Source organism: Siphateles boraxobius, unplaced genomic scaffold (assembly GCF_051911475.1).
Source record: "Siphateles boraxobius isolate OS27281-9 unplaced genomic scaffold, OSU_SipBor_1 5, whole genome shotgun sequence".
Classification (NCBI taxonomy): Eukaryota; Metazoa; Chordata; class Actinopteri; order Cypriniformes; family Leuciscidae; genus Siphateles; species Siphateles boraxobius.
Window position 1 is genome coordinate 24,053,170 of NW_027509141.1, and position 27,192 is coordinate 24,080,361.

Consider the following 27,192-nt stretch of genomic DNA (forward strand, 5'->3'; position numbering starts at 1 on the left):
ATGACGGCGATCTGCTAACCTAGGTAGTTATTTTTATTGTTGGCATTTTATTCAATTTTAATATCCGAATGTTTGTAAGAAGAAAAAACACAGAAAAAAAAACTTTTAGATTTCAATCTATGTAGCCCATATGCGATGGACATCGGTTATGCTCATCTTTGATCGCTCCTTGAGTAAAGTATCTTAAATAAAACAGCTTTATATTTAACGAAGCACATACAAAAGGCCTGAACCGGAAACATTAAAATGGATCGTTAAAAAAAACGGGGGGGAAAAGTGCTTTTTCAAATTTGTGTTAACTGCTTTAAAAAACAGAAATTCAAATTTGAAGAGTTAAAATGGAAAATATGAAAGAATTTAAACGTAGCTTTATTTTTTCAAGTCAAATCAGCAAGAAAGTTAGTGTGGTACACAATAGAGTAGACCCTTTTCACATTTCCGGGTTTCTCCGAGGTGAAAGTCGTCATAGTTTGGTAAACTTCTATAGCGGTGAATGAGAGACTACATTAAATATATTTTTGGGTTCTCATTTTCTCTAATAGCAGAAGAAAAACTCAACAAGTGTTTTCAAAACTTTCAAAACGAGAAAACAAATAGAGAGAGATTGATAATGGCAGTCAGAAGAGAAAGACTGTAAATGCTGTATTAGAAACACCCTGACATCAGCATTAACTAGTTTTTTGTAATTTGATGCAGATGTAATAAAATACAAAGTATAGTGTTATAAATATACATTAAAAAAATAAAATCTAAAAAACTTTGCAGCATTTACAATGCTGATGACTGTTAAAAAATATTTCCTTAGTGTCAATCTCTCCTATAAAAAATTTGATTTAATTCAATTGTTTCATTTAATAAATAAATTAGCTTGCATTTCATGGTTCATGCTAGGAAAACAATTCATTTCTCAAAATGCTTATTTACCCCTGTTTTTATGTTTATAATTTTTATATTTAAAAAAAAAATGTGGTAGACATTTTGCGTTAATGTATGGCAAGAGTAAAATCTGTTCTGATGGCTGAGATAATTGTTTTGACAGCACTGATATGACTCATGGTAAAAGAAATGTCTGTCAAAAAATTGCAGCAATTTTAAAGTGCAGTTCATCAGACATTCCTGCATTTTTGTTGAAACATGAATGAGCAAGTGGCTGTACCAATGATTTCCACTATATAAAACATCCAGTACTTGAGATTTAGTTTGAGATCATGTCCAGCATCAGAAATGCTCTACAGTACAGGGCTAGCTCATGCAAAAGATAATCCAGAGGTTAAATTGTGTTTATTTTATTCTGCTATGAATGAGACAACATTTGCAGTGAACTGGAAAATTAAATCATCAATAATATAAACCGCTTCAGGATGGGAATAATCAAGTATCCATTATGTGGTATCATGTACCAAAAACACCATCGTCTACCCAGCAAATTCATCTTGGAACCTCAATCAATGTGACTTCGACACATTCTTATTTGGAGCCTTTAAGGAAATTAAAAAGGTGACAGAGTGTCATTTAATCATCATAATGGGCATAATAATTGCTTCATAGCTTCACCTTGATAATCTGTATACAGTGAATAACACTGATTTGAGCAAGCTAGAAAAGAAATGTTTGCTATGCATAGCCATATTAAAGGTGCACTATGTAATTTTTTATGTTCCAGATTAAAAATTTAAATGAGTCAATACATCATCAGTCCTTCTTCCAAAACATGTTTTTGTCTTTGATGAACTATGGTAAGCCTATTATAAGTGTTTATATTTTAGACCGAGCGGGATGGTTTTTCGCGCGGGAAATTGCATACATACGCTCACCCGTGTGTGTCTCGTCATATCCGTAAATAGAGAAAAGCTGCTCTGTCTACTTTGATGCGTGTATGGTGTTGAAGCAACTTTTGTTGTCACAATGAGTAAGAAAGGTTGACATGGAGGACGCTAAATCTCGAACTTCCAGGGTATCACCCATTTAAAAAAAAGCAGAACAGAGGAGAGTCTGCTGGCAAGAAAGAGAACGCAACAGACCTTGTAATAAAACAAGAATCAACATCGGCTTGGCTTTTCTTTCTATCTAAACTGTTTATATCTCTTAAGCCTGGTAGTGAATGCTTTATGAGCAGTAGGATAATCTTTTTTTATTTATTTAATCTCTTTTTTATTTATGAGAAAGAACCATATTCAACTGCACATTCATGCAGAGGCAAAACACAACCAAAACAATGTTCTTCCGCAAAATGCAGGTTTTTTTAACCACTAGAGGGCCAAAAGTTAAATCGTGTACCTTTTAATAATTGTTCAAATTTAATAAATTTCATGTTGTAGTTACCTTGATGCATTAGCATCAGTTTCACACTTATTTGTTTGTTGAAAATGACCTCAAAGCTGCCTGTTAGCATAGAGCAGTATGGATGAAAACAAATACATTAAATGCAGGAATATTCAAATAAACCGTGACAAAAGCAATTAGTAAGGTTTGTAACATGAGAAAAGTAAACATGAAAATATACAAATGATAACATGAAAAAGGTGATAACAGACAGTATTTCTAGATGACACAATACAGATGATTTGATAGGAAATGTTATGCATTAAGGGTAATGTAGCTTTTTAGTGGTAACATGGTTAGTAAGAGGAAAAGAATATCAAAAAGGAGAAAAAATACTGATTTAAATTGGTCTAGAATATTATGAAGACTTATGAAATATTTTGTCTAAACTGTCTACCAAGCATGATTTCATTAAGAACAGAAATGACCTTTTAATAATCATGCTGTTCCATATAATACAGTAAAGGTATTCAGGTGTCTGCATAAAAGCATGCTAGATTTATGAATTGTAACTTTCAGAAAGCACAGCTTAAACCTATTGAGAAGCTGAAAAATATGAACCATATGTACCAATAGCTTCTGGAATATTTGTGGCCATACAACTGATTTAATTACTAAATGCGTTAAAAAAAACTGTTCTACATATTTTTTGATTCCATAATGAATAAGAAGGTTCTTCCTTCTTCTTCCTCAACCTTTCATTGCCCAAATCTCACACCAATATAAACATTTTGACACTCAGGACACATGATTCTGGGTGTGTTTACTTCTCACTCATAGCGTGCGTGGCAGCTTTGGGCAAATTCGGTAAAAAATACTATATTCTTGCATTTTTTAAAGCTTTTTGCTTGTCATTCGAGTGCTCTCGTTTGCCATTAGTCTGATATATCAGTTGTCCAAAATACTTCTGAGGAGACTCTGGTGCTTCCTGCGAGCTTCACAAGAGCCAAAAAAGGTAGAGGATCTTGAGTCAGAAAAAATTATACAACTCTCCTTCTTTTGTGTTTTTTCCTTGCCATATTGTCGTATCTCCACATTTCATTCTTCTTCCATGAATTCCAGATTTCCAAATATCCTCCTGGACCAGCCAGTAGCAAGGTATCACTTATTTCCAAGATGGCTTCTCCATCTCTGCAAAGAAAAGATGTTGAGGTTGGTAAGATTTCTTTAATGTTTTTAAAAGAGGCCTCTTCTGCTCACCAATGCTGCATTTATTTATGCACATAATCCTTCAGAAATCATTCTAATATGCTTGTAAATATCACACGGCTTTTTTGCTCCAGAAACCTTTATATTTATCACAGCTGAAAATGGTCGCTACTTTATATGATGGTGCAAAACATGACACTTTTTTATATACAAGATTCTTTGATGACTAGAAAGTTTAAAAGAACTAACAATGTAAAGTAAAAGTCTGTAATTAATGAATGCAATTTGAGAATTTTTATATAAACCCGTGAACGGGGGTATATGTGTAGTATGAACGGAACTACATTTGATAACTAGTTGTCTGGTGTCTAGTTGTCTTCATGCACTTAGTTTGGGGTTTATTTTTCAATGTGAATTACAGAAAATAATCACGACCGGGTCCATTTTACCTCTGTCCAGGTCAATGGCTTTTGGGGAGCAAAGTTTGGACATTTCAGCTTCCTTCAGGAGATTGTTCTTGTAGTCTGAGGAGACAAACAGAAAAACATTTGTTTTAAAAGGTGGTGCAGCATTTTGAGAGGAAATCTGATGTAAACTCACCCAACTTTGTCTCCTCTTGGTTGCTTGCCTTCACCTCCGGGATGCTTCGCTCACATTCTTTCTTAGCACAGGATGTGTGGCCCCTAGATGTATGACACACCAGGACAGTGGATGTTTTATTCAGGACAGCTGATGCTTAATGTTCACAGATGGCATTTTAACATCAGTTGGTACTCACACATACGTCACCGTCGGTAGCGGTGGGCTTTCAACTTTACGTGGATCAAAATCTCGGCCTACGTTTTATAAAAACCAAATTAAATGAAGCAAAAATCATATTTGAGCATACAAATGTCACATATTGCCTGCATATTATATAACAAATAATGTGGTTGAAATACACTTTTCAGGTGCAACAAAGGAGCTATTTTCACAAAGGTTACATTATATAATGTACAAATTAAGACATTTGAAATAAGAGCAATTAAAATGCAAAATGACAGATGGAAGTGATCAATAAAAGGTAAAAACCTGGTCTTTTCCGGTGACGTGTGAGGAGAACGATAGCCATCACAATAAGGGCCAGTAGAAGGAGAATTGCCAGGATGTAGCCGAGCTGCTGCGGGAAGTGACTCCTTTGCTCTGGCAAGATGACGTTGATGACATGTGGCGGCACTTCCACCAGATTGGTGTCTAAAAGAGAAAAGGATCGAGTTTGGCCTTGAATTTGATCCTTGTTGTCATTTTCAGTAACCAGCAGAGGGCCCTGTGTTACTATAAAGCTTAAGTTGAAGGTTATACAGATCCTTTGTGAAAAATCACAACTCAGCACTTCAGAAGGAGATATATTACAGATATAGTCATATTCTGAATTCATGCCTTGAGAGTTAAAAAAAATGAAACCATTATCATCCAAGCTCCTGAGCTTTTTATGTTTTATTCGGCTCCACATTAGTTTATATAGAATGGATACTATATAAAATATACAAAAAAGTATGTACATTATGACAAAAATAATGATTAACCTGCTATTAAACAGAATTAAATTTTCAGAGAAAAATAACTGAAATACCAAACTCCAAAACAACAACAAAAATTAACTTCACCATTGAAAGAAAGTAATAGTATTAAGAAAGTAAAATATACAGAGCAAATAATAAACCTAATGAAGCATGTTTTAACATAGTGATCTATTGAATGGTACTTTTAATATACTTTTAGATTATTTATTTATTATAAAACAAAGTTTACAGATATTCATTGCTGGATTTATAGGGATATCTAGAACATGTCAACTGAAGAACATTGAAGAATCAACACAGATGGCACTAGGGCTGAACAGATGTTGGAGGTGAGAGTTTAGTGTTGGCTACACAAGGTCATGACTGATTCTCAGAAAATCCACATAAAGATAGAATGCATTAAAGGTATGCATTTTAAGTTGCTTTGGACAAAAATATCATATGCAAATGTAAATACTTGGTTTTCAGCAGGATAGTTTGTGCACTTGTTTATTTTAACTGTAGTCAAAATTCTGGGAGAAAGACCGGAAACTGCCACGTGTTTTTCAGCCAGAATGAGATCCACGTTTTTTTTTTCTCTCCTGGCAGTAAAACATGGATTTAAATAAGAAGAGTGGCGGAAAACAGAGGGAGGAATGGGGGGGATAATGGGGAGGTACTATGTGGTTTAGTTTATTGATTGAATTTGCCGTTTTGCTTCCACAGAAATTTTTTATAAATTAAATAAAGAAGCCAAAGTTGCACCACTTCATCTATGATACAGACATAATAAAGACACGCAGCCTAAAATGACGACAGGAGATGACTAAATATGACATCATAGTTCTTAGAAAAGAAGTATTATGAGATGTGGAAAATCACTCAGAAACTATTATGGTTGGATCTTGCAAAAGAGCAATAGCTGAAAATCAGAGAGATATTCTTGCTTCTAGAGATCTTATTCCTATGAAGTTTTTATATAATATTTTTGAAGCTTTTTTCATGGTTGATAAAAGCTGTATATCTTTTTGGGGTCAGTAAGATTTTTAAAAGACTTTTATTCAACAAGGATGTATCATATTGATCAAACATGACATTTATAATGTTACAAAATATTTTGATTTCAAGTAAATGCTTGAATCGAAAAATGAATTTCGGTTTCCACAAAAGTATTAAGCCACACACAACTGTTTTCAAAATTGATAATAATAAGAAAAGCATGAATGATTTCTGAAGGATCATGTGACACTGAAGACTGAAGTAATGATGCTGAAAATTAAGGTTTGCCAGCACACGAGTAAATTACATTTTTAAATATACTGAAATAGAAAACAGTTATTTTAAATGGTAATAATATTAATGTTGATATTATTTATAAATTATATATATTAATACCCACAAATACAGATATTTGAAATGTAATCTTTCTAATGTACCACCAATTATCTGTGAGAACAAGCAAATTCTGCCTACTACTGCTTAAAACATATCCATTAAGTAATTGTTACTTGTGTGAATAACAGTTTCTGCCCTGTAATCTCAATCTTAAACTCTTATTGTGCATGTTTAAAGCGACAGCATTGAGGGGAACACAGGATAATATCTAATGGTAGATTACGGTAATCAGTAACAGCTGAAGGATCTTCTACCCTCGTTTTTTCAAAAGACCTCATAAAAAGCCGGATATGACTGGTTACTGGCAGTCAAGAGCCGTACTTAAAAGCCTTTTCTGAAATGGCAGCTACAAAATAATACATTAATTTCTGTATTTTTCAGCTCTGGTAAACCACAAAGGAGGCTTCTTCACAATAGTATTTCCCTAACAGTTATTTATGGTTATGTTGCAAAGATGTGTTTTGCTTAGCTTCAGACCCACAAATAATAATAATAATTGCTCAAAAGAAAGAAGACATCTCCCAATCTTGAGAAACAATCTTTACTATTTCCTGACTGTCCATGAACAGATGTATTCAAGAACAGTCATGTTTATGATGATATTGAGTTTGGGCTCATGATAAAAGCCAAGCATTTATGGACCAAACAATCCAGATCAGGACTTACACTGGGACATGTCTTGGACTCTCCTGCTTAAAAGACCATAGGGGAACATCAATATGCTCAAACCTTGCAACTTTTAAACAATCAATGATATGCCAGATGAGATCCTCGTGAAAACTTTAAGCGAGTGATTTACATGATTGGAACCACCTGGTTTAAAACAGTTTTGGACTATAAGAGGATAAACAGAGTTATGGGAAGTCCAAAAAGGAAATAACTTTATGTAATGGCTATGCTGGATCCAGACAGTTGTCTTTTTCTTCATGCTTAGATAAAACAGAGAAAAGGACTGACACATTTCGGTTGGTTTAAGAATGGGTTGAGGGAAGGTTGAAGGGGGAATGAGGGGAGGTGGAGGGTGGGCTGACCTAAATCTACAACATTCTCCTCCCTATGCCTCACTGTCTAATGTTGAGCTCTAGCGACAGCTGGCCAGATGCTTTACAGATGAAGCTAACTTCCCTTTTCCTGCAGATAAACAAGACGCTGTCCAAAAAAACTCCAAAAAGCATGAAGATGTAGGTTAAAAAGAGAGAATGGTCAAAAAAAGGAGAAGACTGAAGTGAGAGAGAGCACAACACAGGCAAGACAGATCAAGAGGAAAATTTAAGAAACAGAAGAGGAAAAAAATTGCAGACAAATAAGTCAAAACACAAAGAGAAGCAGCAACAGTTAAAAGCTTGGAAGTCAAACAGACTGGCATTTGTAAACAGGCTGCAGTGCACACTGTACAACATAGATAAGGGTGTCTTGAGGAAATCTGACGCTTTAAAGGAATAGTTTAGCCAACACATGAACATTTGATCATCATTCAAAGCATCACATGATTTGTTTTGTGCTTACGCTTTGAGTCATTTTTCACTGATTATCTTCCAGTGAGCTGTTAACCACTGCAACTGCATCATTTGAACTTGAAAACTCATGAACGAATAATTCAGACTGGTGTGAATTCACCAGACTGGTCGATTCATTAAAAAAGATAATCAAAAGAATGATTCAAAATTATTCAAAAGACTCATTTGTTGAATGGTCATTGCAACTCATTTCACAAATATGCAAAGGAGATTTTTTTCAGTTAGACTTTTTCAGTTAATTATGACTCAAATTTTAGAGTGTGTGAAAATAAAAGCTATCATACGGCTTCATAATACTCTGAATAATGTGCGTAAGTTGTTTGAACTATTTTGATGATATTTTTGTTTATGATAATGTGTTTCACAATAAAAGAAAAAAGTCATAATGGATTGAAATGACATGAAGGTGATCAATGATGTCAAAACTGTCCCTTTAAGTCAAGGAAGAGAGACGACAAAACTGACAACAAAACAAAATACGGACACTCACACTGCAAATTAAAACAGCAGAGTGTAAAAACAGTTACTGCAGATGCCCAAAGTTTTTTGCAAATGCAGAAATATTTAGTTGTTAGTAATGAATTCAGCAGTGCATGAAGTGTTTAGCTCTTTTCTTTCTTGCCCAAAAGTCTGTGATTATCCACAAGATTCCACTGAGGTTTGTGTAGTCTAAGGTCCAGTAGAAACAGTATTACCATAGAAAATGACTTTCCCACATTCTCTTACTAGTGCTTTTTTCCTACAGAATCCCCACCCTTCTTTTACCCAACTCTCTTTGTCACTGTTAAAAATATGCATTGATTTGTCTCTGCCTCATATATTTCCTTCCTTATTTTTATCTCCCAGACAGTTCCCATCATCTACCTCCCCATCTTATCCAAGTAAAAAAGCACTTTCTTATCCTCCTTTGCTCCTGTCTGCCTGGCAGTACCTCAAAGGAAAACATGCGACTATCGAATGATCCCAACCAGAGCAGAGCTCAAACTGAGAAAGCGAGCTGCAGCAGTGGGAGAGGGAACGGCAGTGGAATGCGGGGTTTAAAAAAATGAGAGAAAAAGAAGCATGCTTGAAGCAAAAGAAGAATAAGCTTTAAAAAGAGAACTGCTGCATTTTAATGAACGTGAACCCAGACAGAAGGGTAACCAGATCTTCAGACTTACCTCAGACTATTTTAGGTCATGACAGTTTGTTTGAGTTCATGCCTTGTGATTACATCCATTTCTCCTTCTCTTCTTTCTCATAAATATATTTATCATTTAGTCAAAACAGATTAAATTTAGAAGAAACAAGATTGGAGTTCCAGGGTGCTGAGTGTTTTTTCTTTGGCTTAATAAATGCTGACAAAGTATGCAAAACTCTTCTGTAAAACAAGTGTTGACTAAACCTGTAATAAGCATCAACCCTTGCCTCTTTCTCTTGTAAATACAAGCAAATAACAAACCACGAACATCAACAGATAAAAAAAGGCAAAGTAAATCAGGAGAACTCCCTAGCCCAGGGTTCTGAGTTGCAAAGATATATTCGGGAACATGCTGACGATGCTCCAAGACGGACGCTCTACCTGTTTAAGTGTTCTGCACTGGCATTTAGCCTCATGCTACTTGTGAGTTGTGTGACAAGTCCACTGACAACCATTTTAGACAACCTTTATGAACAACATAGATGCATTCACAAGAAAAATATTTATTGGACTCTGAAGGTGCAAACAAGTTATATAACAAGTCAAATAACAAACAAGAACTCCTGACAGCAGAAACTTTTCTGTGATAAATTGGGATAATTTCTGGAAAATCCCTTGTGTGCTGTTAGACTGAGACAGTACATGACTACCCAGGCAACATTTAATGTTGGGGCATTAAATGTAGACATAATATGGCTTTGAAATATAGGCCCTACTAGGTTTGTCCATACTGGGGCTTATTCAGATAGGGCCGACATAGAATCCATGGATAAACCCGTGTAGGGCCCATATTTCAAGGCCATATAACACCTACAGTACATGAAATGTTGGCAGGGTAGTTGAATTTATGCTTGCCTGAATTTATGCAGCTCATGAAAATAAATGAATGGTTTTAGCAAGTGTGTATTAAACGAAAAAAAATTGGCAGTAAAGACATAAAAAATGTTACAATAGATTTCTATTTCATATAAAAGACGAAATCCTTTTAAAATTTATAATCATCAAAGAATCCAGAAAAACCACAAAACTATTAAGCAACTGTTTTTAACATTGATAATATTAATAAATGTTTCTTGAGCAGCAAAATCGGCATATTGGAAAGATTTCTGAAGTATTATGTGCTGCTGAACAACTGCTGTTTTGCCATCACAGAAATAATTACCATAGAAAACAGTTTGTTTGTAATAGTATTTTATAAAAATACTTCACAATCTTACTGTTTTTACTGTATTTTTGAACAATAAATGCAGCCAGGGCAAACATAAATAAGTCATTGAATTCTGATACCATATCATAATTTTAAAATGTTGAAAATAGTAATAGTAGCAGGTGAGTACAAAACTAGCAGTTATTTTACTAGTAGTGTCTTATTAAGTAAAAAGTGTGTGTTTCTCTTACTTGGGTCTTCATTGGGAAGATACTGAGGTTCATCAGTGGGTTCCTGAGGGATCTGAGGGACCGGAGGGGTCACAGAAAGCTGGAAGATGCGTCTCTCATGCAGGCCGCAGTAGTGATGGTGGAGATGACAGGAGTATAGCCCCTGATCTAGTAGCTGGATGTCTGAGATGATCAGAGAAAAATCTCCCTGCGAGAATGCTGTGGCAGAAATATTCATCTTTTGCTGAACAAACAATGGTCCGTAGTGACGCCTCTCACCAGAAGCGTACAGGTCGATGAGTCGATCGGCGCGGTCATGTCGGACCCCTGGAGGTTGACGATCCCAGTGCACCACCTGTTGTTGGTCCTCTTGACTGTTTCCCTCAGTCCAGATGGGCCGGCGGTTAACGCAAGGGAGAACCACCGTGCTGCCCAACAGAACCACATACACAGCCTTCTGACCGTCCCAGAACCGCCTCTCCTTACGTGCTGAGAGAAAACCACAGCTTGATGAGAATGCAGCAAACACAGTATGTTTGACTTGAGAATGGCCTCGCAACGCAAGGGGCCTCTGTCAGCTTGAGCTCGAAAAAGAGACATGCCATCATGGAAATTAACAGGGGCTTGAGGCAAAAATGCCACCAAAATAAATAAAAATGTCCCCCAAAAATCAAGATATAAGGGGCAAAAAATGTCCCTGTATGAGTTCTTGTTTTTAATATTTATAACAGGATATACATAGAATGCTGTTTTCCCGAATATCAGCACAATTGCAAATGTGATAGCCTATTGATTTCATACAACAGTTCAATAAACAAAGTTTATTTGAAACTGGCCTCCGAATTGCAACGGCCGCGTCTGAGTACGCACACTTATACGAGTATGTATAAAAAAGTATGTATATATATATAGATATAGGAATAAAAACAGATATATGTATTTTAATACATGCATATACTGTATATATATATATATATATATATACTATTTATATATGTCAGCATATTAGAGTAAAATATTTGTTGTTAAAAAAATTGTTTAAAGTTGGTTAATGGAGATGAACAGGAGAGGGCAAAATTTTCTTTTCAAACGGTCTTCACATTCTTTCCATTCTTTAATCGTCAGACAGCTCCTTATTTGGCATAAACTTGAACCGTTTGATAAAGAGGCAGGTTAAATGCCAAGAATAGCCAGGCAAAAAACTCTAAAATATGAAGTGAGTTTACCAACCTGATTTGGTGACATTGAGCTGAACTTTGATTGCCTCATACAGGTGGCAGTAATGATGATGCAGGTTACAGGAGTAGATTCCTTTATCACTCATTGCAACATCTGTATGAAGGAACCCAGACAAAATGCATTAATTTATCCAGAGGATGAACATTGGGGCTTTGCATGGAAGTTGTGAAGTTTGAAGGTTATTTTGAAGTGTGAAAGTTATATAGGTCTTATTTTTGAATACTTGAGCAGTTTGAAGGGATTGAAAGTTATATAGCTAGGTGGCTGCTAAAGTTTTCTCGTGGTTGTTAGGAAGTTTCTAGAGTGTTCCAAACATACATATAGAGAAATTGATTAACTCATATTATTCGGTAACATTTGTGTTGCCCAAAAGTATCTCACCTTTAATTACCAATGAGAAGTTACCATCCTTAAAAGCAGTCTTGGGCATGTTAATGCGTCCCTGGTTGTAGCCATTGTAGATGCGCTGGTCTCCAGCAGAAAACATGTCTATAACACGTTCCATTGCAAGGTCTGGGCCACTACGAAGTAAATCCCAGTGCACTACCCGTTGGCGGTCCTTTAGGCGGTCTTGGGTCCATACCATGCGTTGACTATGACACTGCAATATCGCCTGTGATCCTTGAGGGGCGCTGATATTGTACATGGCCACCACTACGCCACTGCCATCGCTTTGGCCTAGCGCTGACACACAAAGAGCAGGTTTCCCGAAACAGATTAGGTCTCTGATGATCGAAAAAAACTATCATATGTGATTACTTAAAGTAAATGGAGCAGTGCTGTTGTTATAAACCATGTGTTGCTATACAGCAGCAGTAATTACAGCATTCTCAGTCAGTCCTGTAAACTATTCAAAAGTTTTGGGTCAGTAAGTTTTTTGAATGCTTTTGTAAGAAGACTTAATTTATTCCTGTGAGCTGAATTTTCCATTTCATTACTTACAGTCTTTAGTGTCACATGATTCTCCAGTATTCACTCTTATATGCTGATTTGCTGCTCAAGAATAATTATTATCTATGTTAAAAACAGTTGTGCTGCTTAAAATTTTTGTGGAAACCATGATACATTTTTTTAGATTCTTTGATGAACAGAAAATTAATTTAAAAGCATTTACTAGAAATATTTACTGTCACTTTGAATGCATCCTTGCTGAATAGAAGTATTCATTTCTTTAAAAGATATTACTGACGTTAAACTTTTGAATGTTTTTGTATATTTTGGGATAATTATGACATTATGTAAGGTGCTTGATACACTTTTGTTTAAATTTTATATTTTTATGGTTCAAGTTATGCACTTACCAGGGCTGAAGAGGAAGGAAGCCAGAACTGTAAAATAAGCAAACAGGAAAAACAAGTAAAGATTAAATATACACAGTGCTGTCATGAATTTCATCCCACTACATTAAATACCAGAGATATTATCACTGTTTTCAGAAATTACTGTTTACAATTAGCTCTGAAAAAGCAGCAGGCACTTAAGCAGCAGTTAATCTGACAGGTTGGGTGCTTTATATGAAGTAGCCTAATAATAGTTCCTAATATAGGAAAGATACAGTAATGCACAGAAATATAGAGGAATGCAGTGACAGTCAAGCAATGCTTGTTTCAAACCAAACTGTTTCCCTGTTTGTAAAAAAAGCTCTTTGTCAGCAAGCATTTAGGGGAAAACGAGTAGCACCAATATTTTGAACTTGCATCACTTATGTCTGAAAGGACTATTTATGGGTGTTTGTATGAGTCTGTAACCTTCACAAATAAACAGCTCTCCTTGCATCTGCAAGAAGAGTCAAAACACTCACGGCTAATAAAACATTCCTTTGTAATCTAGAGTAAATTTTAGACTTAGAATATAAATATTTAACTAGATATTACCTAAGCCCATATTATTCTCAATCACGACATTTTAGTCAAGTTCGAGTTAAAACCAACCTTAAAGGGACAGTTCAGCCAAAAAGAAAACTGACAATCACCATAGCTCTCTTTGACATGCTCATGAGAGAAGTAACAATGTCTGATTCATTAACAAATCGGTAACACTTTACAACAAGTTCCCAGTAGTTAACGTTAGTTAATGACTAAATTAACAATGAGCAATACATTAGTTACAGTAATAATTCATCTTTAATGTTAATGTTAGCTAATACAAATACAAAGCTGTGGCATAAGTGCATTTCACCATGTCACGACTTGATGTACCACTTAAACGATTCTGGATACATTATTTTAAGGTAAAATATCTTACTTAGTGCTGCTTTAATTCATATCAGCTCAGGCACATTGAATAATATTAACAGATACTTTTGATTTTGATAATGAATTAGTAAATGTTGAAATTAACATTAAGATTATTAAATGGTAATTTTCATAGTATTTTTCATAGTTAGTTCATGTTAATGTAGATTGCCAATGTTAACAAATTGATCCTTACTGTAAGTGTTAACAACAAATCAATTCCTTTTCTGATTCAATCAACAAATAAATTGCTAAATCTGATTAATCGAGTGAATCATTGAATCAGAAGTTTAAAGCTCACTGGATTGGAATATTATCAGGGAATAATGACTCACATGCATGTTCCTCTATCGTAAGGCTTCAGATGATTTGCAAAATAGTGCACAATGGAGTACTTTTTAACAACATGAGATGAGTAAATGATGACAGAATGTTCATTTTATGAACTTTAAGACTAAGGGAGTGGTTGAACAGTCCAAGATACCCTTGCATTAAGAGGGTCTGGGAAAATCCAACCACTCCCAGTCATAAAGCGGTAACATTTTCTGTGCTTCCTTTTTCAACATGCTACAAATATAAAAGAATTAACTTAAAATGGGCTGGTTTACTTGTTTTTAAATTCTACTCACACAACCCACACGCTTAGAGACAGTACAAAACAAAACACTCAGTAGAATGTTTTAAGCGTTTCACAACATTGTGAAACACAGCATTTTTAATGAAAATTCAAAACAGTGAAGTTCTTTTTGCACAGCTGTCTTTAACTATGACTACCATTCATATGACTTAACTGGAATAGTCATCTGTCACTGTCTGCAGAAAAGACAGTTCCTCTGAAAGGCAGCACAAAATATTAAACTTTTTAAAAAACTTCTACAATAAAGAAAAAATTCACAGTGGTACTTATTTTCACATGGGATTTCAACTCTGTATGGTCTTTGAGGGTTGTTGCATGTCATAATGATTTTGTGTCAAATGAGAAAAAAGGAAATACTTTTGAGAATGTACAGCAAATCCTGAGGGCAATAGAAAGGCAGTAATAAGGATGTGTTAGAAGCCAGAGAAACCACAAACATCAGAGCGAAACGCAGAGGAGGTGGAGGGAGAGGGTCAAGGGTTTGGAATCTGCTGAGGAAGCACTTTGAAACGCAGCGACTTGTCCATACGCATATTTCATTCACAGACGCAAACTCATATTCACACTAACGTGTTGTGGGCAAAGATACACCTGCACACGAGACTGTGAACCTACAAAACTGCATCTCACTTTCTATGTCTTTCTCATATTACATTCCTCATTCATATTAAAGGGACAGTTCACCCAAAAATTACAATTCAGTGCCATCTGCTCGCTCTCATGTAATGTTTGACTTTCTTTCTTCTGCAGAACAGAAGAATATTTTAAATCATGTTGGGTCCAAACAACACTGGATCCCATGAAGAAGAAAAAACACTGGGATATTTTAAAAATACCTTCTTTTGTGTTTCACAGAAAAAAAGTCAAGCAGGTTTGTACATGAGGGTGAGTAAACAATGATATTTTTCATTTTGGGGTGAACTTTCCCTTTTGAGCTTTTTACAATAAACATGCAACATGTCATTAACTTGACAAGATGTTTGAACAGATTATCAGAATGGGTATGAAAGAAGAAAATGTATGTTTATTAAACTTGTCTCACTCTCTGTTTCTGCAGCAAATGGTCAATTTTCTAAGTCTAAAGTTGGGGTTCAGATGTTCTTCTATTATATTCATGGAACACAGCTACAAAGGAACTGAATATAGCTTTATAAAGAACTATATTTTTTAATGATGGAAATAATTTCATAAATAGCTCTACACCTGAACTATGCCAGTGTTCCTAATCTCAGCCAAGTAGAAAACTCTGAGCAGTGTTGTTTGTCAGGCCTGGGTATATTTAAAAGACTGTAGCCAAGGTTTGTTTACACGAGTAAAAATATAGTAGACTTTTGTTGTCTTACAGACCTGCTGGTTGTGCAGAACCATTATGTTATGGAATTTTACACTCAAAATAAAAACTATAATAACAGGTCAAGCAGCTGAAAGGTCAAGATAGAATACTAGGCTAATACTGAGCATTTTCAGCCCGATCTCACGTCAATTCTTACGAATTTTACGAGGTGGCTAATTCGTACGAATTCATACGACCTCACTCGTACGATTAAGTACGATTTTTGCTAAATCGTACATATTTTACGAGTTGCCCAATTCGTATGAATTTGTAAGAATTACCTACCCTGACCCCGCCCCTAAACCTACCCATCACGTGGGTTCAGACAAATCGTAAAAATTCGTACGAGTGAGGTCGTACCAATTTTTATTTTATTTTTTTCAAATTCATACGAATTAGCCAATTTTTAATCACTCGTACAAATTCGTATACGAATTGGTCGTGAGATAGCGTTGGCATTTTACTTCAGTATGTCAGTGTATGGACCAGATGGAACAGATCCTTTTAGAAGTTAATATGGAGGCAAAGACAGGTCCAGTCCAAACAAGGGTTAGTTTAACATGAAAAAACATCAAGCTCCAACTGAAAAAAAACTGCCAATGTGGCCGGTCAAAAGATTACAATGCTGACTCAATCTGCAATAAGATGAGTAGGCCTATGTCTAAATAATAGAAGGCCTACATCTTCACTTGCTTTAAATAAAACCTTATGTCTTTACTGTTTGTGTCAAGACTCAAGTGAATCACACTGAATCCCTCTTGAGTTCTAAACATGCAATTCTAGATCCAATGTGTTAGGTAAGGGGAATTTTCTTGATTCATTCTGTTTTCAGTGTGAAGACTTCAAAAAGAATAAGCTTCGGCTCTTGGTGAACCATCTGACACTTTAACAAAGCCATCGTGGATAAACCTCTTGAAAAAAAAAAAAAATTCCAAGCCGCATTCAGGAATTTATATGACAGAATTTCCAGGATTAAAGTTCCTTTGCTTTTTTGCCCTTATATGTGCTTTACCTTTGGTGCCCATGTCATGTAACTCAGGTTTGTTTGGAGCAGAACCTTTTCTTTGGGTTAGTTCAAAACAAAGTCATCCGTCTTGGACACAGGTTTGACTTTTTCTGCGCCAGCTGGTTTTGGCATTTGGGTCTGAGTCTCAGTGTAAAATACAGGTTGAAAACCCATTACATGACATTATAAAACGTTTAAACAGAAGAAAATATTCACAAACATGTACAATGACTCTAAAGAGACATGCAAAGATACACACTCAGGTGAGGGGAGAATATCCTGACATGTTTCTTGTACATAATCTCCCACACAAACAATCACACGTTGATGTATTTAATCCAAAATTAGGCTATACATTTTTAGAAGTCTGTTCAATTAGCCTACATAATAAACAATAATTTATCCGTTATTCTATGAGTAGTCAATGTAAATAGAACCACGATAAAACTTAAAGAACAACAGTAACTTTGCTTCAACTGGATAAATCAGATACTCACTTTGAGCCAAGAAATGCGCTCGAGCGCACAAGGGCACAGCCAAGTTCTTCATGACCGATATCCTCTTGGTTTGATCACTTTACGATATGTTAAAAACAATATAAATCCGAATTAGCAGGCTTTATTCACCTGGCAAACATTTATCGCGAAGGAACTCTTGCTGTTTGTCGACCAGCGATTTCAGCAGAAGCGGCAGTCAGTTCTACTGACCCACCTTCAGGATCCAGTCCCTCTGCATGGCCTGCCCTTTTTAAACACCAACAATAAACCCTTCAGATACACTCTTTGTTCATATTCATCTAGTCCAGCAGGAGTATGAAAGAAAAATTTTACTTTTGAGAGCAAATATGAAAACTTCAAGCACAGTTCTCATAAGAAAATGAAATCCCCTATTCAGAGAAAGTCGACATCCTATTCAAATGTTTGATTTCGGAACTTCGTGTAACAGTTTAGAGGCATTGTTAAAAGTTAATATGAGGACAGTTATGACAGTTAATAGCAATGAATCGTTTAAATAGTTCCCGAAATAATAAACTTTTGCGTTCCGAATTCCGATAACTAACCAAATAGAAACTTGCATTTGCTCATACAACTTTTGGGTTCTCTAAAAATGTTTTTGCGATACCCGATAAACGTTGTGTTCGATTGCCAAAGCCAAATAGTTTCTATCTCCATACAAAACTGTAGCATGTGCAGGGTGCGATTTGTGAAAAAAACAGAGAGGGGATGTTTGAAACATTTTTATTCATAAAAATAAATCATGAGAACATGAACTTCATTACTGAATTTGCAGGAATTGTGAAATATTTTTTCTTATTAACTCATGAAGTAGCCTAACGCAATATTTTACTCTAATAGCTTATCGTTCCCCACGCGTGATCTGCTATTTAAAACGCACGTTATCGACGTGCGCTTTGGGGTCACCGAAAAGACGCATCTCGCAAATTTTCCAGTTGTAATTTCTGTAAATTTTACAATAAGGTTTCATACTTTATTTAACAACATTAGTTCACATGGACTAATAATAACTGCACGTCTACAGCATTTATTGATCTTTAATTTCCCGTTTAGCTACTATTGATTATTAAAATAAAAAGTTATATTTTTTAACATTACTTAATGCACTGCGAAGTAACAGGGTACTAAAAGGGCACACTTCTCAGATTATGAAAGAAGTACAACAAAGTTGTAAAAGTAAAGTTTAAAAAGTTTAGAAGTTTATGAAAATTAAAAAAATATATAAAATGTATATGTTGTATTTTATATATATTTACAAAACATTTTCAACTCTAAAACGTCAAGAAAACCAATGCTACATATCTGAACAAGTTCCGGTCCAGATTTTAGATTGATATAAATGAGCTTTAGGAATGTTTTTTTTGTGCGCGGTACCAAACTTTTCCAGTAGATGACATCCAGACTCCACCGATGACTCTTCGATTTCCATACATGTTTTAAAGTAACACCAGGTAACTTTTGCTCTCGGGGTCCCCCTACAGTTGGGAAACAGTATTGTCCTCTACTACTGTCGTAAACTCTGTCATCGTGCATTTGTTGACAACCATGATAGCCCTGAACACTGTAGGAGGAGGTCACATGCAGGTGTTCTGCTTGCGTCGCGTGTGAAATGTCTTCATTCCAGGTAAAGTGGCATATATTTCAGCACGTCATATGAATATAATTTCATGGGTTTTATTTTTTTTCTAACGACAAATGATCGCGATGATCACGTTTACAAGCCAGTGTCATTATAGTAGCCTAGTCTATTGGTTACCGTTTTACTGAATCTACAGGTCCTTCTCAAAAAATTAGCATATTGTGATAAAGTTAATTATTTTCCATAATGTAATGATAAAAATTAAACTTTCATATATTTTAGATTCATTGCACACCAACTGAAATATTTCAGGTCTTTTATTGTTTTAATACTGATGATTTTGGCATACAGCTCATGAAAACCCAAAATTCCTGTCTCAAAAAATTAGCATATCATGAAAAGGGTCTCTAAACAAGCTATTAACCTAATCATCTGTATCAACTAATTAATTATAAACACCTGCAAAAGATTCCTGAGGCTTTTAAAAACTCCCAGCCTGTTTCATTACTCAAAACCGCAATCATGGGTAAGACTGCCGACCTGACTGCTGTCCAGAAGGCCTTCATTGACACCCTCAAGCAAGAGGGTAAGACACAGAAAGAAATTTCTGAACAAATAGGCTGTTCCCAGAGTGCTGTATCAAGGCACCTCAGTGGGAAGTCTGTGGGAAGGAAAAAGTGTGGCAAAAAACGCTGCACAACGAGAAGAGGTGACCGAACCCTGAGGAAGATTGTGGAGAAGGACCGATTCCAGACCTTGGGGGACCTGCGGAAGCAGTGGACTGAGTCAGGAGTAGAAACATCCAGAGCCACCGTGCACAGGCGTGTGCAGGAAATGGGCTACAGGTGCCGCATTCCCCAGGTCAAGCCACTTTTGAACCAGAAACAGCGGCAGAAGAGCCTGACCTGGGCTACAGAGAAGCAGCACTGGACTGTTGCTCAGTTTTGCAAGTCATTCGGAAATCAAGGTGCCAGAGTCTGGAGGAAGACTGGGGAGAAGGAAATGCCAAAATGCCTGAAGTCCAGTGTCAAGTACCCACAGACAGTGATGGTCTGGGGTGCCATGTCAGCCGCTGGTGTTAGTGCACTGTGTTTAATCAAGGGCAGGGCCAATGCAGCTAGCTATCAGGAGATTTTGGAGCACTTCATGCTTCCATCTGCTGAAAAGCTTTATGGAGATGAAGATTTCATTTTTCAGCACGACCTGGCACCTGCTCACAGTGCCAAAACCACTGGTAAATGGTTTACTGACCATGGTATTACTGTGCTCAATTGGCCTGCCAACTCTCCTGACCTGAACCCCATAGAGAATCTGTGGGATATTGTGAAGAGAAAGTTGAGAGACGCAAGACCCAACACTCTGGATGAGCTTAAGGCCGCTATCGAAGCATCCTGGGCCTCCATAACACCTCAGCAGTGCCACAGGCTGATTGCCTCCATGCCACGCCGCATTGAAGCAGTCATTTCTGCAAAAGGATTCCCGACCAAGTATTGACTATTGTGTGCATAACTGAACATAATTATTTGAAGGTTGACTTTTTTTTTTGTATTAAAAACACTTATTTTATTGGTCGGATGAAATATGCTAATTTTTTGAGACAGGAATTTTGGGTTTTCATGAGCTGTATGCCAAAATCATCAGTATTAAAACAATAAAACACCTGAAATATTTCAGTTGGTGTGCAATGAATCTAAAATATATGAAAGTTTAATTTTTATCATTATATTATGGAAAATAATGAACTTTATCACAATATGCTAATTTTTTGAGAAGGACCTGTATATGATACTTCAATGCAATGTTTGAGTGGTAGATAATAACCATATATCGTCAATATTATAATATCAAGCTACCATAAATAAATCTGCAAATTTTACAAATCGATTTGCATTATAGCTTGAGGCAAGACAAATAATCATTACCTGATTCATGAAGATAAACGGAGGATAAGATAGCTTCCGTAACATAGTCAGGCAGACAAAAAAACACCCCAGACTATGGGGTGTCATTGGTTGTTGCGTTAAATGTTACCCAGATACAATAGTGCTATTTTCTGATTGGCTAACAACACCAGACGAACATCACCAGAGGAGACGCGCTTGAATTCATGCCTGTTCCACAGTGAGAGCGGCGCGGCCAGAGTTTTGGGCGCTGCGGGATATTAAATATATTACAAATAGTTTTTCAGCGTGAGAAATACAATGTTTGGCGGGAGAGCGTGAAAAAAGACCGAAATGAGTGACTGTCACGCTCAATGCGTGACACTTGACAGCCCCTGCATTTTAAGGAAGTGGGGGTGGTGGTGGAAGTGACGTATATGCCGTAAAGCAGTCGAGTTTTGTAGTTCTCTTTGTTCGCCGGTTACTACCCGAAACCCGAAGTTTAAAAGTACGATTAAAAACGCTACAGACCCTGTCAGGCTATGGCAGACACATTCAACCTATTGTAAGTCGATGTACCATCACAAGAGACTTGGGAATATATTATGAAGGTTGAAAAGTTACCTGGTGTTACTTTAAGTGATCTGAACCTTACATTTCCATAGCCTACTATTCCAAATATCTATGAAGTATACATCCTAGTCAGGGCAGTAATGTTAATATGTGATTTCAACTCAATCTCTAAAACACATATAAAAATGTACGGAAAGAAGGTCTCACTCGCGCGCACTGACACACTCGGTCTCTCTCGCGCAGTTCGCTATGAAGTTTGATTTATGGACAACAATCAGTAGGGTACAAACGTCTTGTTTTGGACTAAATAATTCAAGCACACAAACTTTAATATGAAGGATTAAATAAGATTGAATTCATAGTAAGATTTCATTACTAATCACTGTTTTGTTTAAAAAGATGTTAAAATCTTTAACAAAATGTTACATTATTTGACAAGCATACACACATCCTACATGCAGTGATGCACACAAAAGACACCAAATGCACAGAAAAACAAACCTATAGCCTACAGTTTTGTATTGAGTTTTAATTGCATTTTAATTAAATATTCGTTAAAATTTCTATTTAATGGGATACATTTATTGTGTTGTTGCCACTGTGTCAATTTACTGTTAAAAACATACTCAGTCTCTCTCGCGCACTGTCGCTCGCGCGCAGACACACTCGTGCTGCGTCCCAATTCGCATACAATCCGTCCCAAATCGTAGTATGTTGAAATGAGTGTTCCAAAGAGACCCGGATAGCCTCCCGGGGGGGATACATTTAAAATAATAAAGCAGAGGCAGGGATACATTGACCAGAAAGGGGGAAATCCCAAGCATCCGTCCCCCAACCTCGCACCCTGAGCACATGCATATGTAGTATATGTAGCAATCTGTTATTTTGTAATATTTTACAGATGATCATTCCAATGCATGGTGCATATTGTCTTTGATTTACACTAGCTAGCCCATGACAGAGTCGTATGATGTAACACCTGGTAATAATTACAGATGGTGGTGCCTCAGTCCAGAGTCGGCGACAGAGCAGATCTACTGAGGGGAATTGGGTCATCGGCTGGGGGGCACTGCCGTTTGAGAAAAGCTTTTGGCAGATGGGAGTTTTACTTAAACAATTTCTGAGGGCAGAAAGGAAAATGTTTGGTTTACAGCTTCGACCAATGAAACTGCGGGGTCGAGACGTTTGCATGTGGTGTTGCCAACTTAGCGCCTTTGTCGCTATTTTGTAGCGACTTTTCAGACCCCTTTAACGACATTTTAGACAAACTAGCGACTTTTTAGGCAAACCCCAGTAACCTCCAGAATGCTAGTAGGCTTACTGTTCTAAGAGCGCCAGGGTATTGCTTTCTCCCTGCCGTCACTCTCTCTAACTGCCTCTACCTTGTTCAGTGAATGGTTGAAACTATAGGTTGATACGAGCAGCAGCACATTCATGTTGAGCGCGCGGCAGTTTTTTTGTTTTTCCACGGACTTGTCACTTATCTGCATCTCTTTTGTTTTATATTTTAAAGAGTTTTGTTTGACCATTTTAATTTTCTTTCTTTTCTTGTGCTTATTACTTGTAATAGCCTACTCACAATCACAGAGCTTTCATCCAGTTTCCGAACTCGTCCAATTCAGATGATTTTACACATAAAAAAATTTAGTCATTCACTATATCATAGCTACTTGTTCTATTGTCTGACAAAAAATAATATAGGTTATATAGTAATAAATCAGTCGCTGTTTCGTCAAGGTGTTGTTGGTGTGTTTACAGGCTTTGCTCGCAGAATGGTTATGGGCCACATTGCAGACTCAGCTCCCGCAATGAGCAATAAAACTATAGGGAACAAACAACCAAGACAGCCTCATTCTCCTAAGAACCCAAAGACGTCTGCCAGCAAAGAGAGAAAGGGCAACTGTATTTCTACAACTAGGCCTATATTATAATTATCTAAAAGCAGCCTTTGGGATTCATGCTCAAATAAACAAACAAGCCATTATCATTTCTCCAAACATTTACGGAAAACAGATATCAGTGCTAAATTCTAAATATATGATAAAAAAATATATAAAAAAAGGAAACTGGAGCACTGCTGGTGTCCCTTGTATCCTCTGGTGCTCTTGGAAGGGTTAAATGTTCATAAAAAATGGAAAAAACCCAAGTCCAGGCACTCAGTAGGTTACAAAAGTAAAAAAGCCTTTATTATTTAGTCGAGGGCTAAACCATTAAAAAACACCAACGCATATCGGCCCACTGGACTTCATCAGGGTGTTGGTAACAAACAGACAAAATCAAGCAATATAGTTGCATTGGTTTCAGTTGTGCCAGTCTGGCACTTGCAACACAAATGTTTGGCCACTAGAGGCAATAGTTCAGGTCATGTCTAATGCCAGAAGTTAAATCCTACAAGTACAAGGCTAAATAAGAGATCTCCAAGTGAAAAAATTGGAGTGACACCACTACAAACATCTAGTGTACTCCACACAATATGTACCAAAAGCCAATAAATGTGAATAGGCTAGTTACCCATCATCATTCTAATTATATAGTCAAGATGGTTCTGAAACAACATAAAAAAGGGCATTGCATTCAAAGGCTAGTCAAAACACTGTGACCATTGAAACACAACAATTACAAAAACGGTGAAAGGTCAAAATCTTCATTGAGACCTGGATGACTAGTGGCCCTCAAAGAATAGATCCAATATGTCTCCCTTTGTTTAAGGCGTTTGATTATATCCCCACCTCTGGGATCAAGGCGGATAGCCTCAATGACCACTACTCGTAAGGTCGAATCCCTTCCATGTTTAGCGTCTATATAATGTTTGGCCATTGGATAATTCATATTTCCAGTCCGGATGGCATACCTATGCTCAGTTACCCTGCCTCTTAATCTCCTTTTAGTGAGGCCTACATAGAAACACCCACAAGTACACTCTAATCGATAAACAACATGGGTGGTATTGCAATTTATAAAACTGTTAACAGTGTAAGCCTTATTACTGCAAACATGCATAAATGTGTCAGTTTTAGACAACTATAGCCAGTGGTGTCACTCCAATTTTTCCACTTGGAGATCTCTTATTAGGGGCCAAGCACCAAAGGTGCAGAGGCACCTATTGTAATCGTTGGCGTTCTTCTTCTTATTATTATTCCGCTCTTGGAGTCTATGGCAGCCCATAGAACCGATTGCGGGAAAGTTGTTTTGGTTTGACATTCTGATAGAGGACAGTCCCAACATTAAATACACCAATTTTGGTGTTTCTAAGTCATTCCCTCTAGCGCCACCACCTGTCCAAAGTTTCACTTTTATTTTGCTAATAACTTCTGAACCGTAAGGCCAATCAACAAAATTATTTTTTCCTCTGATTCCTGAGCTCATGACGATTCGATTGCACCCCATGAGGTAATTTTGCGTCATAAAAATATGGCCGCCATTGTAGTGAACTTTTTCCTTGTAGAAAAGTTAGAAGCTCAGACCAGGAGACGGAGGAAGTTTTCCAAGCAGAAGTTCTTTTATTGCTTGTCGCTGCAGTCATACCAACATCGTCTGACTTCTTGAGTCAAACATTGTAATATATATACATTATAAGAGGGAGGGGTTACATTGTGATGGTGGAAACTCGTATACCAGTTTAGGAACCTGTATTAAAAGAGAGAGGGAAAAACTTATTCAAACCCTGAGACTCCAGAACAGGAGTGACAGGACTCTCTCTTGCTAAGACAAAAGTTCGCGAGAGTCTCCAAGAGTTTCATTAACATGTTTCATTTAACTTACAATAGAAAGAAAACCCGTCTGACAGCTGTATATAGAGACACAGAATAAGACAGGAGTTTCGTGCTCCACAGCTGAATGCTAAATTCAAGTTACAGAACTTTCTCAGTTTATATATGAAACTAAATTAAACATTTGACAAAGTTGTATTCCTTCACCAACTTGAATTTTCTCAAAAAGCTAGCACGAAAATTGAACCAGATCATCTTCAGGCAGTGCTGACAAAAAATGTATTAAAATCAAATTGATTCGTCAAATCGTTTTTGATAAACGCTCGAACAAATTTTACGTAGCGCTTGCAAAAACAGACGTAAGGATGTATCTCCACAATGCTTTATCGTATTGAGACCAAACTTGGTATATGTCATCACAAGCATGACCTAAGGCTACATGCTGCGTTTCGGCGCAGCGCCACCTACTGGTCCGGAGATACAGAAAATTGCTATTTTTGCTTATAACTTCTGAAAGGTTTGTCCAAAAATCATAAAAGTGGTCTCGTTAGATTCAGGGCGTCATGTCGAATCGAATGATATCCGATTTTCCCAATTTTCCCAGATCGGCCATTTTGGCTGTCGGCCATTTTGAATAATGTGCTAAAATGCTGTATTTTCTGAACGCATGAACGAATTGTTAGGAAACTCGGTATGGGTCATCAGTACGATGCCCTGAAGGAGCCTGAGAAGTTTCAAAACAGCGCCACCTAGTGGTAAAATTTATTTTTAAAATGCTTATAACTCTGGCTGTGGTTGAATGATTTTCACGGGAGTCATCTCCTTAGGTTCCTGAATCCTTGCCGAGTCCACAGATACCAAACATGCTAGGTTTCGTCTTACGGTTTGTGTAGCTTTGTGATTTAGCGCTTAAAAAACATTTGCTGATATCTTCGAAACCGTTAGTCCGATCAAGACGAAACCACCATCAGAAGTTTGGAACCATAGCTCGTTAGTAAATTGCAATTGCCCAAATGCCAAAATATTGATAGTAAGGGGTAGTAAAATTCAATCAAAGTCACGCGTCAGTCATTTTTGACGTGTTTTTTCATATAAATGTCTATAACTCCGAAGCGAATTTAGATATTTTCACCAAAATTTTCACACACATGTATGGGCTCAATCTGAGGACATATGAAAAAAATTGTGGGATTTTGCCTCTTGGTGGCGCTATAATAGAACAAAACGTTAAATTCCCATTGACTTTAATGAAATATTGTGATGTAAAATGCTATACTTAACAAATGCATTGGTGCAACATTATGAAACTCAGAATTTGCCACCAGCACCATCCCCTGAAGGTACTCAAAAGATTTTGAGACAGCGCCACTTGTTGGTCAAAAGTTAAAATTAAATTTCCAAAAATGCTTATAACTTTTGAAAAAATATGCTTATTGTAATGACACTGGTCTTACTAGATTCCTTGGGTCATGCCGAGAACATAGATATCAAGATTGACGTATTTGGACGAACTTCCTGTCTGCCATCTTTATTTACTTTCAAAACCTTCTTTTTCGAACTTCTCCTAGGCCATTCGTCCGATTTTCACCAAAATCGAATCACATCATCTCCAGACCATGCCGACTAAAAGTTATGGATTTCGTGACGATAGACGAAACCGTTTTCGTATACCGCAGCATCAAAGTTGAGGCATGCTGCCAAACTGACTATTCAGGCTTTATCTCTGCAATGCCTTGACATTTTGAAACCAAACTTTGTATGTGTCATTGTCACCTCACTCTGACCACATCAAATTGATTTCATAACTGCGCCACCTATTTGTCAAAAGTGATAAACCAGTGAATCATCTTAAAAGTTACTGTATATATGATTTTTCAGCCATTTTGCCAAAATTGTCTTAAAATGTCTTTAATTGCTCCTTGCTGCAGTCGGTCTGCCACTCCCACCCATGATGGTATCTGTTGCCGCTTCTTGCGCTTGGCCCCGGTAATGGCTGCTCGCAGCT

At 36.7% G+C, this 27,192-nt stretch overlaps 1 protein-coding gene across 1 annotated transcript; it reads right to left on the bottom strand.

The window, feature by feature from the left end:
- Nucleotides 1-1,270: 1,270 nt before the first annotated feature.
- Nucleotides 1,271-17,728, bottom strand: mxra8a (matrix-remodelling associated 8a). Its single transcript, XM_077203423.1, has 10 exons — nucleotides 17,428-17,728; nucleotides 13,022-13,048; nucleotides 12,102-12,404; nucleotides 11,712-11,813; nucleotides 10,503-10,970; nucleotides 4,543-4,704; nucleotides 4,250-4,307; nucleotides 4,072-4,154; nucleotides 3,921-3,995; nucleotides 1,271-3,453 (listed from the first exon to the last, which is right to left on the bottom strand). Exons 1-10 carry the CDS (start codon nucleotides 17,477-17,479, stop codon nucleotides 3,428-3,430), a joined length of 1,356 nt encoding a protein of 451 aa, XP_077059538.1. The 5' UTR covers nucleotides 17,480-17,728; the 3' UTR covers nucleotides 1,271-3,427.
- Nucleotides 17,729-27,192: the final 9,464 nt, after the last annotated feature.